At 46.7% G+C, this 15,622-nt stretch overlaps 1 protein-coding gene across 1 annotated transcript in view; it reads left to right on the top strand.

The window, feature by feature from the left end:
• LOC144773342 (amine oxidase [flavin-containing]-like) overlaps positions 1-15,622 on the top strand; it is a 313,689-nt gene that overhangs the window by 168,833 nt on the left and 129,234 nt on the right. Inside the window, exon 3 of the mRNA XM_078658307.1 lies at positions 12,443-12,580. Within this exon, the coding sequence (XP_078514433.1) occupies positions 12,443-12,580 (138 nt within the window). The remainder of the gene's footprint in view (positions 1-12,442; positions 12,581-15,622) is intronic.

Below are 15,622 nucleotides of genomic sequence, written 5' to 3'. Positions count from 1 at the left end.
TCTGGGCAGAGTACTATTGACTAAATTGAGATCAAACCTGGAGCTCTGTGGGGGCCTCGCAGAGATTCAATACAGCTTCAGGGAAAAACGGGGAACCTTAGAGCAATGTTCAAATTTACATCTCCTGATATCTAAGTACACGGTGGCCGGGGAGGGTTCACTATATCTAGCCTTTATGGACCTCTCCTCGGCCTTCGACTTGGTTAATAGGGCCAAGCTCTGGGTTATACTCCGTGAGCTTGGTATCGAGGATTCCTTGGTGGCCCTTATAGCAAGCTTGCACCAAGGACTTACTGCGAAGGTCCGGGTAACTAGGGAAGGGCGATGTTCTGACAGCTTTAGGTCAAATAAGGGTGTACGACAAGGCTGTATTTTGGCCCCACTTTTATTCACCATTTATATTAATGACCTAGGAAAGTCCTTGTTAGCAGGTAACGCTGATGTCCCGCGGGTAGGTGGGAAGCAGATTCCGGCTTTGTTATATGCGGATGACGCTGTTCTCATCGCCCGCACGGGCATTGGTCTACAGACCCTCTTGGAGCTTTTTGGTTCCTTTATGGCTAAACTAGATTTAAAAATTAACGTGACCAAATCGCACACAATGATTGTGGGCCCGCAGAAAAATAAATCACACACAAAAACCTTTTTCTGTAAAGGCGAGGTTCTCTCCAGGGTCCCTGTTTTTCCATATTTGGGGGTCCTGTTTGACGAGAAGGGCTCCTGGGTCCCGCAAATTAAGGCCAAGCATATTTCTTTAGCCCGGTCCACAGCAGCCCTGATGGATTTCACTAAAAGACTAGGGGCCAAACCAATGGAAGCTGTGATAAAAGTGTATAAAAGTAAATGCATTTCGATAGCCTCATATGGTGCAGCTTTGTGGGGTTATACCAATTTGGATAGTATGCAAAGGGTAGAGAATAAGATTATTAGAAGAATCCTGTCGGTTCCAAACTCCACACCTACTTACTCCATACATGAGGAAGTTGGCCTACCCTATATTATAGATGGATTGAAATTGGCCCCCTTACTTTTTTGGGCCAATACCTGGTTAAATACAGAGTTGTCTCTAAATCATACAATTCTTAAAGATGTGATTGCAAGGGAGGGGGCAATGAATATACCTTGGTTGAGATACATAAAGTCATCATTCACTGCCCTCGGGAGACCTGATTTATATTCAACACCGTCAATAATCAGGAAAGCAGACATTGCATGGATCAAGAAGGAATTCCAGGGGAGGACACGCGTAATGAGAGAGGAGTCTGAAGTTAACAAACCATTAGTAAGAGCACACTTGGTTTTGTCCTCTTCCCCCTCGATGGAACCATACCTGCAATATGTTTCTAAACCCCTGCACAGATTTTTGCTAACCAGATTTAGAATGAATTTGATCCACTACTTACTAGGCTCCTTCCCTACGTGGGGCAAACCGGAGCATTCACCACCGTGTGAGTGTGACCAGTTTTCTAATCAGGACACACTTCATTTTCTGTTTTTTTGTGCATTTTATGACACGGAGAGGAGTAAATATCTAATTCCCCTCTTGAAAATTCTTGGCTTCATACAAGTGAGACCAGCCTTGCTTTATCTCCAAAGATTACCGGATGCACACGTCACTTTTTGTGTAGCAAGTTTTTTAACAGCCGCTTACAGAGGAAGAAATAAAAGAATCCCTAGAACTGTATTGCTCTAAACTAAATATTAATGTATTAACTGTAATTTTATTTTTATCTCATGGAGATTAGTTAAGTGACTTTTTCACGGACACTCTGGAAATATAAAATGAATTGTGGGTACCTTTGCTATGTTTTTAATGTATGTATTTTTCCTGTCTTTTATGATTTTAACAAAAATCGAATAAAGTGTATTGTGACTGACTGACTGACTGACTGACTGACTACCCTAGCCCTTCTCCATCAACTCAAGGGAAGTTCCCTAATATTCTCTGCTTCCTGGGCGCTAGGTAATCTTCTTTGTTTCTGCTCGCTTTATTTACAAAGTCCTTTAACAATCTACTATCAAGTTTGTACCTGCAGCTTCGATAGCAAAGTTCAGTATTTCCAAACGAAGATTGTGCTCTTCATGGGCTGTTATCGTTGTACCAAAGTCGGGGAATTGCAATTCTGAAAGAAACATATGTTTTAACTTGCTGAGGCGGGGAGGTCTGGGGAGCATGAATGTTAGTGACCCTTCTTGTTCGACTCCGGGTACCAACAGTCGTATTTCCACAGTGACGATGGGCTCAGAACTGGACACCACCACCGCTCGAATCCTCCCTGTCTCCTGCTTCAAAGACATTTGTCGCCAGATATGTCCACTCAGGTGTGGAGTATCTTCTGTTAGGCACACGCACTCTTCTTGACCTTCTTCGGTCCGGTGCTTCAGCGCCCTGAGCACCTTCTTCCGGGTCTGAGTCTTCTGATATCGGAGGAAGGGTTACCTCTGGAGTTGACCTCAGGCTAGAGCTCCTTCTTTGCGGCCAATTAGCTTCTCCACGTGCCCTTCTACTCCTTCTCCTTCTTGTCTGTTCTCGCTCTCTGTCAGACCTGTCAGTGTCTGACTCGTACTCCCAGCTACTTTCTCCTTCTGTAGCGTCGTCTGTTTCGCTGTTGTACTGACCGTCCTCAGCTTGGTCAGACTCGTTCCCTGCTTCCGCTGGCACCTCTTCAGCTTGGCTAGCCCCCTCTATGGCTTCTCGGTCCTCTGCTGGACGTCTATCCGAGAGAGGAGCTGTTTCTTCCCGAGGTGCTGGAACCCTTCGCGTATGTGACGCGTGGATCCAATTGGGCAGGCCTCCCACCTTCACAGCCGTATTCGCAATCAAGATGATCTGGAAGGGCCCACGCCAACGAACATCCAAGCAGCTTCTTCTCACATGTTTTTTCACCAGGACCCAGTCCCCAGGATACAGGTCATGGCACGGGCCCTGGCACGATGGAACCTCGGCAGCCTGCACCTGAAGGGACACAGAACGAATGGCGTCAGACAGCCCCTTACAATAGTCCAGGATCATATCATCTGTGATATTTAACAGTGCAGTAGTTGGGACAGATGGCAGCCTCATTGCTCTCCCCATTAACACCTCATGTGGTGACAACCCCGTTCTTCTGTCTGGGGTACTACGAAGGCTCATGAGGACCAATGGCAGGGCGTCAGGCCAACTCAGGGTCGTTGAGGAGCACACTTTGGCAATTCGGGCTTTGATCGTGCCATTGATCTGCTCCACAATTCCTGAGGCTTCTGGTCGGTAACTACAATGCAACTTTTGATCAATATTCAGAGCTGCACAAATCATCTTCACAAGCTCGCTGTTGAAATGCGTTCCCCTATCTGATTCCAAAGAGGCCGGCACCCCGAAGCGCGGAATGAGTTCCCTAAGCAGTAACTTAGCCACTGTGAGGGTGTCGCACCTACGTGTAGGGTATGCCTCAACCCATCTGGAGAACACACAAACAACCACCAGGACATAGCGGAGGCGGTTGCATCTCGGCATTTCAATGAAATCTATCTGCATTCGATTGAATGGACCTCCAGACCTTCCTATGTGACTCAGTGCAACTGGTGTTCTTTTCCCTACGTTCAGCTGCTGACAGGTCACACAACGCTGGCATACTGCTTCTGCTGCTATTCTAAACTTAGGATTGTACCAAGTCTGTCTAAACACTCTCAGCATAGCGTCTCTCCCTAGGTGTACGGGACCATGTATGAGTCTGGCCATTGGACTCACCATCTCATTGGGCAACACTGCTCTGCCATCTGCTGAGACCCAAAAATGGGACTCACCCACTACACATCCTGCCTTTTCCCATGTTTCTTTTTCAAAATCAGGAGCATTTTCTTGCATGTTTGCCAGTTCATCCCAAGTATCAACAGTTTCCAATATCATGGCTAATTCAGTCCTTACATTTATTCCACCCACTTCCACCTCTGTGAAAGAGTACCCTTGTTCTGCGCAATACCGCGCGACTTCGTCGGCATATCTATTGCCTTTCGAGACGAAGTCCTCATTTCTGGTATGTGCGGTGCACTTTACAACTGCGATACCTGCTGGACATTGCAACGCCTCTAACAACAGGCGCACAAACTCTCCATTGCGAATGGGAGAGCCTGAAGAGGTCATGAACCCTCTTTGAGACCATAACTGCCCGTAATCATGAACCACCCCATAACCATACTGGCTGTCGGTGTATATGGTGACTCGAATTTGATTGCTTGCCAAGCAAGCACGTGTCAAGGCAATAATCTCGGCTACCTGAGCGGAGTGTACTCCTTCCAGGCACCCAGCTTCTACAACTCCAGTAATTGTACAAACAGCATAAGCTGCTCTCAACTGCCCAACTTCGTCTCTTACACATGAGCCATCGACAAAGAAAATTTCATCTGGGTCGGTCAGTGGCTCATCTACGATGTCGGGTCTGGGTTTGGTGCATAGTTCAGTCACATCGAGGCAGTCATGGTCTGTACATTCATCATCATCCTCGATATCATTTGGGAGTGGCATCAATGTGGCAGGGTTCAAAACAGAGCATCTCTTGAGGGTCACATTCTCTGCAGCAAGAATAACTTGCTCATAGCGCGTGAGCCTGCTGTTGGTCAGATGCTGTGTTTTGGTCCTGGTCATCAACAGTTCAACAGAATGGGGCACGCACACCTCTAACGGGTGCCCCATGACGATATTTTCACATCTCTCAATGCTGACACCCGTTGCAGCAACGGATTTGAGACATCCGGGCAACGCTGCGGCTACTGGGTCTAAAGTAGCCGAGAAATAAGCAACTGGTCTACGGGCATTCCCATGGATTTGGACTAACACAGACAACGCGCAACCTTCTCTCTCACAACAGTAAAGCAAAAATGGTTTATTGTAATCAGGCATTCCCAATGCCGGAGCACGACACAGGTCCTCTCGCAGCTGTAAGAATGCCATCAAACAGTCTTTGTCCCATGGTACCGGATCGCTCACCTCCTTGTGCGTCAGTTTTTGCAAGGGCTTTGCTTTCAGTGAAAAGTTCGCGATCCACTGTCGGCAATAACCCACCATCCCTAGGAACATCCTGACCTCTCTCTGTGTCTTAGGCGCATTCATTTTCATGATCGCCTCTATCCTGTCTGGTGACACCTTTCGTTTGCCTTTCTCTATTCGGTGTCCTAAGTACTGCACTTCTGTCAGGCAGTACTGCAACTTTCCCGGGGACACCTTGTGCCCATTGGCAGCTAGGTGATTTAACAAAGCAATGGAGTCCTCCCTGCAAGCTTCTTCTGTTTCTGACGCCACGAGGAGGTCGTCTATGTACTGGACCAGAACTGACTTCTGGGGCAGCACTAGACTTTCAAGATTTTTCTTCAAAAGCTGGTTAAAGATCGATGGGCTCTCTGTATACCCCTGAGGAATACGACACCATGTTAGGACGCGATTTTCCAGCTTAAATGCGAAAAGAAAATGGCTTTCTTCGTCCAGAGGGATCGAAAAGAAAGCCTGACAAAGATCAATCACAGTGAACCACTCAGCTTGGAATGGAATCTGAAACAGTATCACTGATGGATTCGGTACCACTGGACAACACGAAACGACTATGTTATTAATCTTTCGAAGGTCCTGCACTATCCGAAATTTCCCATTTGGTTTCTGCAGACCCATAATCGGGGAGTTGCATGGACTACCCACGATTTCTTTCAGTATTCCCTGTTTAATCATGGACTCGATTACGGGCTTTATGCCTGCAATCGTTTCTGGAGTCAATTTATATTGGGGTGTTCTTGGGAACTCAGCATGCGGTTTCACTACAATTTTCACTGGGTCCACCCCTTTGACCAATCCAATCTCTTCCCCAGTGAAATCCCATACTTCTGGTGCCACTGTCTCTCTCAAGTCCCAGGGGAGCTCATCTACTGTTAAAGTAGGGTACAGCTCCACGCATATTCTTGAGTTTGCAACTTTGAAGTCTGCATCATCATCATTGGTCAATACCTCCACTCCCTGAGGTGTACAGTATATAGTACAATTCAATTTACACAACAGGTCTCTACCTAGCAGACACACAGGACTTGAATCGCAAACCACAAACTGGTGCTCATCGCTGTACTTCCCTATTTTCACCTGTACTGGTTCTGTCAATTGGCTGGTTATTCTCCTGTTTGCGACCCCCACCACTTGTATGGTCTCTCCAGACATGGGCAGGTCTGGAACTGCAGCTGATCTGATCGTGGACCTAGTGGCTCCTGTGTCCACCAGAAATGTCGTGGGGCACCCTGCTACTTCTGCTTCGACATAGGGTCCCCTCTGGTCCACCTCCAAGGCTGCCCCGAGGGTGCAGTCTTCTCTTTCCACTCTCTGTCCGGTTAATGGGTCCACATAATAGCACTCTTCTCCTTCTACAAACAGGGGCATCTGTCTATAGGTCTTACCCATAGTCCCTACTCGAGGAGGTTGCGGGAACTGGGCTCGGGGAGGAGCCCCCCCCCCTTTGAGCACCTTTCCCTGGTATGGCGTCACCCCTCTTGTAGGCGCGCTCTGGATCTCTTCCTCCTCTATCTCTTGCTCTCCTATCTCTACATTGTAGGGACACTCGCGTTTCCAATGCCCCACCTCGTTACACTGGTGGCACCTAGTCGTTTTCTTCAAGGCAGCTATGTCTAATCTGGGTCTAAAGGTGGAACTCTCCTCATTGCCCTTGTTCTGACTGTACTGCTTCTTTCCTCCTGTACCTGTTCCTTGCTGCTGTTGCTGCTGTCCCCCCTTTCCTGCTGCCTGCATCTGTACCACCATCAACTTTTCTTTTAGTTTCTTAGCCTTGGAGTCTATCTCATCACAGCAGTACCTGGCATACCTCAGTATTTCGTCTAGGGGTTTACTTTGCCAACAAATCGAGTGTTGCTGAATCATTAAACTAATATCCGGTCTCAGTCCCAGGACGAACTTGGACACGAATTGCCCTATGTCTTTTGGATCCATTACATCCAGGCCGCTATACTGTTTAAACGCCTTCAGCAATCTCTCGTAATATTCGTGGACTGTCTCTTTGGGTTCCTGTCTGGTTCGGTCTATTCTGACCCAATCTATGTCTTGCATTGGCACTTTCTCTTTCAGCCAAGTCATCACTCTCTCGAATTTTGCCATCACAATCTCGGACGGCCCATTAGTCTTAGCATCTCTCTCCGGCTCCGTTGTGGGCCACTCAGCGCTAACCTTGCATGCTGTCCACAGATCTCCTGGTACTACAATGTCGAACAGCGTGTTCAGATCTATCCATAGGACCTTTGAGATTTTTACAAATCTCTCGACTTGCTTGTACCACTCCACTGGGTTTTCCCGCAATTTGGGGAAGGAGGTGGTAAAAGCAGCTAAATCTCCCCTACTCCAAGGGACATGCACATAGTTCCCATTGGCGACTTCACGCAAAGGGTATGCTTCTATTCCCTGCAGCCTTCCTGGTGTCATACCAAGCATGCTTCTCCTGCCGGTCCCTTTCTTGGACCACCTTTCTTCCCACTTATCTAGTGCCCTCCATGTCCTTATTCCAGTGATCAGTTCCCTTATGTGTGTTTTCAGCCCAATCGTTCTCCTTTCATCTAGGTCTCGATCTGTGTAATGTAGCCTGTGGTTACCCTGTAATGCTTTGGTTCTTGACAGGTCCACCATATATTTGCCTGCTAGTTCGACTAACTTCTCATGGATTGCTCTCGCCTTTCGAGTGATGTCCTTTGCCATATACAGTATTTCATCCTGCTCATACATTTCCATTCTTTCTAAAGGCAGGGTACCATCTATCATGTCATCCAGATCTGACCTTAAGCTGGCGACATCGAGTCTCTTAGCTTTTATCTCAGCTCGCAATATGTCTTTCGAAGGGGGCTCACGGGTCTCCCTACCATCCCAACTCCGGGCTCTACGTTTGGGCTCGGGAGAGTTAATAAGTGCTCTCCCTTGCTCCCATCTCTCCAGGTCCCATGCTCGGCCATCCGATCTTGGAAGGTGATGGAACACGGGCCTGTTACCCCCACTCTTTCTCTGCCCACTCTCTTCTTCTTCTCTCCTTTCACCGTACGCCTCTCTGTTATTTTCCCTCTGGTCGCTACTCTCCCTTTGCCTAGTATCGCTCAGTATCCGATACGATCCTTCCTGGTTCCCCATATTCCCTGGGCTGCGCTCATTTCCGTCATCACAGGGACTATGGTGCGACCTCTCACAACTCCCATTCTGTTCTCTGGTGCCGGGCACACAGTGTGGACACTTAAAGCTGTTTCTGTACTCTTGCGCTCTCCTCTCCCCTTCACTGAGTATTGGGCACGCCACCCCTCCACTCCCGGGGCCCCCGTTTTCCAGGTCTGTTCTATCTCCACTCCGGGCCCAATGGGTGACTCCCCTACTATCTCTCTCTCTACAGTCCCACTCCGGGCTGCTCTCCCCAGCCCCGCAGTGAGTCCGAGCTCTGCTGTCCTGACTTTCCCTTTCAGCTTCTGCAGCTATGATGCTCTTGTGAGCCTCCACTGCCTCATCCCACTTCTTCATGTACTCATTTAGCTCTTGAAAGGATTTTCGTCCGGTTCCCCTCAGATCCGCTGGCCATCTAGGGCCCCCAGGATCCCCTCCTGGGTCCCCTGCTGTGTGCATCGGGGTGCTCCACTCTCTGGGTATCGGCATCTGACTTGGGGAATTGATCGTATCGTTCCTCCTTGCCGTCCCTGCTCTTTCTCTGTCCTTCCGTACCCGTTCTTCCCCTCTTGCTCTCTCTGGGTCATATATCGATACTATAGGACCTATGGTAACAGGTACCTGTAGTGCAGCTGGTAATCCGTAGGATGTGGCGCACTCCGTTTCCGGCGCTCTTTGTACCACAAACCTCCCGACTACCTGTTGCACCTGACTAGGCTGGGACAGCTCTTTCTTTGCCTCTGGATCCCACTCTGAACTGGGAAGCGGTCTATGCTCTCCTGCATTGCCCCCCTTTTCTCCTTCACTATGCTCGACCTCTCCCCCTGCTCTATTATACGGGGGTGGCCTGTCTGTCAACAATCTGTTTATCAGGCTGTCCTCTGTTTCGCTCTCATCATCTTCTTCTAGGGGGCTTTTATTTACGGGCACCTCTAACACTGGGTACAGTTTATTTACTTCCAGGTTATGCACTCTCCATCTTTTAGCATCCGCATCCCACCTGGCATCCTGCACTGCCCTTACCGATCGTTTCACCCTTTCTTGTCGTCTGTTCATATTCTTTTCATGCGCTGCCCTAATCCATGCATCAAGGGCTTCAAACTGGGTCGGTCTAGGCAAGGGTCTCATTGAGGTCATGACTGATTTTAATCGATGTAACACCTCTAATCTGAACGTCCCGTACTTCGGGAACGTCAGTTCCTCATTTCCTTCAGTAATCTTACTCCACTCTGATATCCAAAGGATCGTATGCAACCCAACATTCACTGCCATGTAACGAGCTGGCGTACCCTCCGGCGGGGCTTCTTCCCCTTCATCCGATCCCCGCTTCTCTTTTTTAAACGCCGCTCTCAGCCATTTAAAACACTTCATAATTATGCGCACAATATCCAGCCTCGCTACTCTGTTTACTTCCTGATGACAATCCACCAATCCTGTCGCGGCTTTGCTAACTTGGCCTATCGCAGCGCGGTCTTTCTCCGGTCGGCCAATCACAGAGCGACACTTTCTGACGTCTTTGCTAGCTGGCCTATCACAACGCGGTCTTTCTCCGGTCAGCCAATCACTGCGCGACACTTCCTGACGTCACTTTTCTCCGCTTCGCAGCAGCACCCCTCCTTTCTCAACTCGTCTCCCGGTCATGCATGCGTCCCATTCATACACCGAAAAATGACTACTTCCGACCAAGCGGTCACTTCCCTCGACTGTACGTCCACAGTCTATATGTAATTGTCAACACAACTGACGAAATGTCTATCGTCTCTCTGATAGGTTGCTTACACACACAGTAACCTCCGACCAGCGTCCGTTACTCACGCACTCACTCTTACGTTCCCCCTATCTCGGTCTTTCGGGTGATCAATGGTACCTCATGACCCCCTTCACACTATTTGACAATTACTCTGGGTGTCCGATACACCCGAACCACTTAAGCTCTCCTTGAACTTAAGATTTCCACCGGTTGCGCGCGCTCACAACCTGTTCCACAGTCACTCTACAGACATTCAACTCCGCCAAACATTACAACATAGATACAATACAAAAACACCGCAATCTAACACGCATGACCCCTTATACTCACTCTCGACCGATACTGCTGCTTTTTCTGTCTCACGTCATCCGGATCTTCTTCGGCGGGCGGTTCTTCCGATCATCGATTTCTAGGGGCCTTGGGGTAAGCTAACCTGGCCTAGGTCACCGTCCTCAAGAAGGCAACCATCCTCTGCTACCAACTGGAAGGGCGAGATTTTGATCGATACCTTATCACTATTGATCCAAACCTCGATCTGGTCGACTGAACCTTTGTTGCCTGTCTTTGAGGAAGAAAGTGCCTCTCCTATCAAGTTAGTTCACCCAATAAAGGACCCCGCTCCAAAAGATCACAAACAACTTCTAGCTTTCAAAAGTTTATTGTAAAGATATGATAAGCTGCAAATACAGGCATCTCAGAATGAGATTCACGAGATACACAGGTCCAATTACATACATGTGCTCTCTGAAAGCCCTCAGACGAGCAACGGAAATTACTAACACAAGTTCTAAGAATAATAAAGCTATCAGCATTGACGCATATCTCTCCTTCATTTAAGTTGGAGGAAAACACACAGGTTAGGCTGTCCCTACCCTGCTCTAGATGGTATCCCTACTTAACCAAATCCCAACCTAACAAAGGTGTCAGCAGTGAATGACCCCCAAGGGAAGTCACTCACTCTAAGTCTCTTGATGAAAACCTATAGTTCTCCAGTCATGACCCCTCTCTGCCTATCCATCCGCTCTCTAAAGGGTCCTCAGGAATCTGCTCTAACTCTACCCAGGGGTGCTGTCCCTAATACAAAACAGTCAACAACATTTGAGACGCCCCTCATGAGACGCCCCTCACGTGGTGTAGCTTCTGGCTTTTTCCATGCTGCTTTGTATTGGGCCTCATACGTTGGAGTTGACCTTGCTTCTCAGACTCTTCTCCGGCCCGCTGATACCCCTTAAACATTCCAGAACCCTCCTCCATGTCTGGGCCGTCTACTGAACAGACCTCTATTCATATTATTTATAATCGGATCCTCCCTTCTCTCTTGCAGACAGACATCTGCAGCCAAGAACCCAACTCTCATAGACTTCCAAAAAGGTTTGCAACATTTCTCGGCCCAGACATGTACGCGTAAATCAATGTTAAAACAATTCAGGCCTACAATATTTCTCATAATGATTATAGCATTCAACTTCTTCATTAATTAAAGCATGTTAATACTCTTATTCTATTATTCAGTAAACACATCTATAAATCATGGCCCATTAATGCAATGACCAAAACATTAGTTCATCTATGTCGTGAAAAGAAACACCTTCTAGCTTTGGCCCTGAGGCCTACCACATTCTGCGTTTAACCACATGCCATCTTACATTTTAACAGCTACACGACATGGATTCAGGAATAATCACATCTAATAAAATCATATAGTGTCACACATTTCTGTATTAGTTCCATTTCTACTTAAATCTCTACATTAGCTATACATTCAGAATATAATTGCAGATACTACTAGCACTCATGGCATTTCTCCTCATGATTTGTGCTTACTACAGGTAAGTGTGATGCACTCATACATTTAGGTCAGTTTGCGCTCTCTCACCTGTAAAGCTCCGTAATCCATAGATTACTACCCCCCACCCTGCCCCTCCCCCTCCCCACATCACCGCCCGGCAGGTACTCCCACTACCGACTGTTCACATCTTTAAACGGGGCATAGATGATAACAGTGCATGTTTACACCCATTCCGAGAAGCACAAACTCCTATTGTGAGCTCCTTGCCCTTACAAAGTGTGCCGGGCATTCCCTGGAGGAACGTTTGTTGGCAAGCAACAGAGGTTGCAGTAATTGCCTAAAAACACGTAAAAGTAAATTTAGGGAAATCACTAATTTGCATCCAAATTGCAATGCTAAAATTTAATGGTTTTAATTAACTATCAATAAACATTTTCGTATGTTATTGTGGGTGGGTCCCTGAGTCGTCTGTATCTCACAGATATTCATTGACCTTTGGCTGAATGAGAACCCCCCCTAATGATTTGGGGACCCCTGCACTACAGGGGTTGCAGGGGCAAGCTTTACACCCCGAGGAGACCCAGAGCAACAAAATCAGTAAAGTTGTCCTAAAGCAAACTCGTTTTATATAACACAAATGGAATGTAGAATGTGAATGTCAGATATTTTGAAGTATATTTTGTATAATGATTAGAGAACCTTGTGGAAGTTGTATGGCATGTTTTGTAACCTACTTTTATTTGTTTATTAGAATCAATATGTGAAGTATGTGGACCTTGGAGGAGCCTATGTGGGGCCAACGCAGAATCGCATCTTCCGACTAGCCAAAGAATTAGGAGTGGAAAATTACAAAGTAAACGAAGCACAACGTCTAGTACACCATGTGAAGGTAGGATCTGGTCCATTTTTGCTTTTTGGTGATATCTGGTTATGTTTCTGTCTCATAACATGCACTTGCACATTCTGATCTGTTCCATCAAAACATCCAGATTTGGATTCTGTATTCTGCCCTAGGATCTCCTCCTTTCTCAGATTGAGATATAGCTTTTAATAATAGCCATCTTGATGGTAGTATTGACATCTTAAATTTTACTCAATGTCTGTACAATGAATTTGCAGATATACACATTTAATATGTTGCATTGCATCTAATATGTTTAAGAAGCACAGAGATACGACCGAAGGACCAAAGGACAATGGCGAAAAGTAGGGATAATCATAATGTACGCAAGCCTCTTGATGAGGCGAATATCAACAAAGACTCGTAACAATGATATGAGGAAGCTCCCATGGCCCGTGCAGCCTCTGCGGTGCAGGAAACTACCATGTTACCCTTCTCTGGAAAGCCCACAACATGCAAATTAACCCCTTCGCTGCGGGGGTAAGTCCCCCACCGTGCGCGGGGGGGGGGGAGGTGGTCCGCGGCGCCGCTGTGCTCGTGAAGAGCCCAGCTCTTCATGACTCACAGTGAAGCTGTGCTCTTGACGAGCTGGGCTCGTCACAACTCCGCCCACTGATTAATTCTCCCGCACAGGCGGGGAAATAACCGCGTGTGGGCGGACCACAGCCGTTATGACGGGCTCAGCTCGTCATGAGCACAGCTCCACTGTGACTCATGACGAGCTGAGCTCGTCATGAGCACCGAAGGAGTTAAAGATCTTTGAAAAGTAGCATTGTGCATCTGGGTTCTGGATAACATCCTAGGACACCTCAAGCTTTGTTCTTGTTGTCTATTTGATGTCACTCAGAACCTCTTGGTAAACATATCAGTTATTCACTGTTACCCCTCTAAATGTATGCATGGTGTAGGTCCTATTTTAACTATAGATCAAGAAAATTACCTTTCAAGCCACTTCTCTTTGGGATACAGACTCTGTTGCTACAGTTAGTTTCCAGGTTATTCCATTGGCATTTCCAAAAACCCACAAAGGAAAGCTGCTATGTCTACACATGATAACTAGTTTTTGAGAACTGGGTAAAACTGCAGAAATCTTAACCCATCTTACAGACCACACAGAGGCTCATTTCTCGCAGGAACACAGTTTCCCTTGTGTGCATGCATACCATTAGAGAGCTGATGAGGCTAGCTGAAGAAGCTTAGGTGACATTGGTTACAGTGGAGAGTCTCCCAATGTGATCTCTCTCATGTTGTGTAGCTGAGATGTCCACTGCCCTTTACTGTACAATGCATCAGGATATTTTATTAGGAACCTTTGTCTGGATTAGAGGTTCCTCTGTACTTCATCACTGAGGGTGTGAAAGAGAACCCCTGACAGCCTTCTCTTTGCCATCATCAGTGTGTCTGGAAATCATTGATGAAATTAGAGAGTAGATCAGTGTCATAAAAGCCTGTAATTGGATCCCATGAATGGTCTTTGCATTGGAGCTCTTCCCGCTTAGGAGGCACCAGATTTGCCATGTGTCATTTCAGAAGCTAACATGCATTGACCCACTTTTTGGGTTCTCCTTGAATCAACATATGTGGTGGGGTGTTTACAGTAATGGCATCAGAGGTCTTTTTCTGGAGAGATATGATGGAGCCTACATGTAAGTTTCCATTCTTGGAACCTGGGGACCCGATTACAATGCCAGCCTTGGCACTAGACACGGGACTGATTACAAGATGCCCTATGATTCCCGATTTTGCCATTATTGTCAGTCACTAGCCGAAGGGGGAATCCCCTGGTTTGTTTTTGGTCATTTCACCTGGCGATTTGGTTAAACATATGGGAATCAGTGTGGATTTACCAGTTCTGCATGTTTTGTCATATTTCGCAGAGGGTAACTTTTAATTATACGGTATTCCAACTTCCCAGAAGTAACAATACCCACTGTATTAGTACTTCTGAGTGCCGGGATACCAATGGAGAGTTCTGCATCCATTGTAATCAGGGTCTTGGAGAATTATGAATGCAAATTATTTTTTCTCATGCTCTCCTTGTGCCAAAGTAATGACTGTGAACACTGCAGTGAGTGTGATGCATTTTGATGGTAGGACCTGCAGTTTGGTCCACTCCTTTAGGCTAACATTGGAATTTGCTTCCTTTGCGTGAGGATGACGTTTTTACTGTCTTGCACATCTGATTGTGTACAGTACAATGATCCTGATAAATATGCTGATTGCTAACAGTGTGTTTTGATGGCAATTTGAGTTAAAACAAATTGCCACTTTTTTTTTAATGTTGAAACAGTGGGCTCAATTCTCATGTTGCATTTTGTAGTACATAAATTAGTAGTACAGTCGTCATAGTCCCCTGCAGCATTAGACTTGGCCTTCAACTTGTGACAAGCGCAACTCCTTAAGTGGTGTTCTTCTCACGTGGCATGGGATACCAGAATAGACTGTTTGTTCAACAAGGGTTGGAGGAGAAGTAAGCAAACAGACCTAGATTTCTGGCACATTGAGTAAACTGCTCTTTTCCAGCCATTGGTTCTTGCCTGCTTTGCAGACTAGTCCACAGCATTTGATGGAGTGACCGGGCAAACATTATGTTAAAAAGTAGTTGATTGGGACACTACAAGCACTACTCAAAGCAATAACTGCACTCTACTGGGATACGTGGGTACAAGTTAAATTGGGCCACAGAGACATGGTGTCAGAAAAGATCCTAACAAACAGAGGTATTAAACAAGGCTGTGTATTGGCCCCGTTGTTGTTCAACCTGTACACCGCTGACATGGGGACCTCAATAGCAACAGTGAAATAATTTCCTCCATGGATAAGGCTGCATAAAATCCAAATCTTACAATACTCAGATGAATAAATCATCTAGCATCAAACAAAAATAAGACCACAGTGGTCACTGGATGAGCTACCTAAATACAGTTTGAGCAAAAAATGCATTACAAATTAAAGCAGAATGAATTTAACGGTTTTCGGGAAACTCAAAGGGAAATCAGAGAGAGTCTGGAAACTGGTTCAGCCAAGAGT

This window comes from Lissotriton helveticus, chromosome 8, assembly GCF_964261635.1.
Source record: "Lissotriton helveticus chromosome 8, aLisHel1.1, whole genome shotgun sequence".
NCBI lineage: Eukaryota > Metazoa > Chordata > Amphibia > Caudata > Salamandridae > Lissotriton > Lissotriton helveticus.
This window is presented reverse-complemented; position numbering and strand designations above follow the sequence as displayed.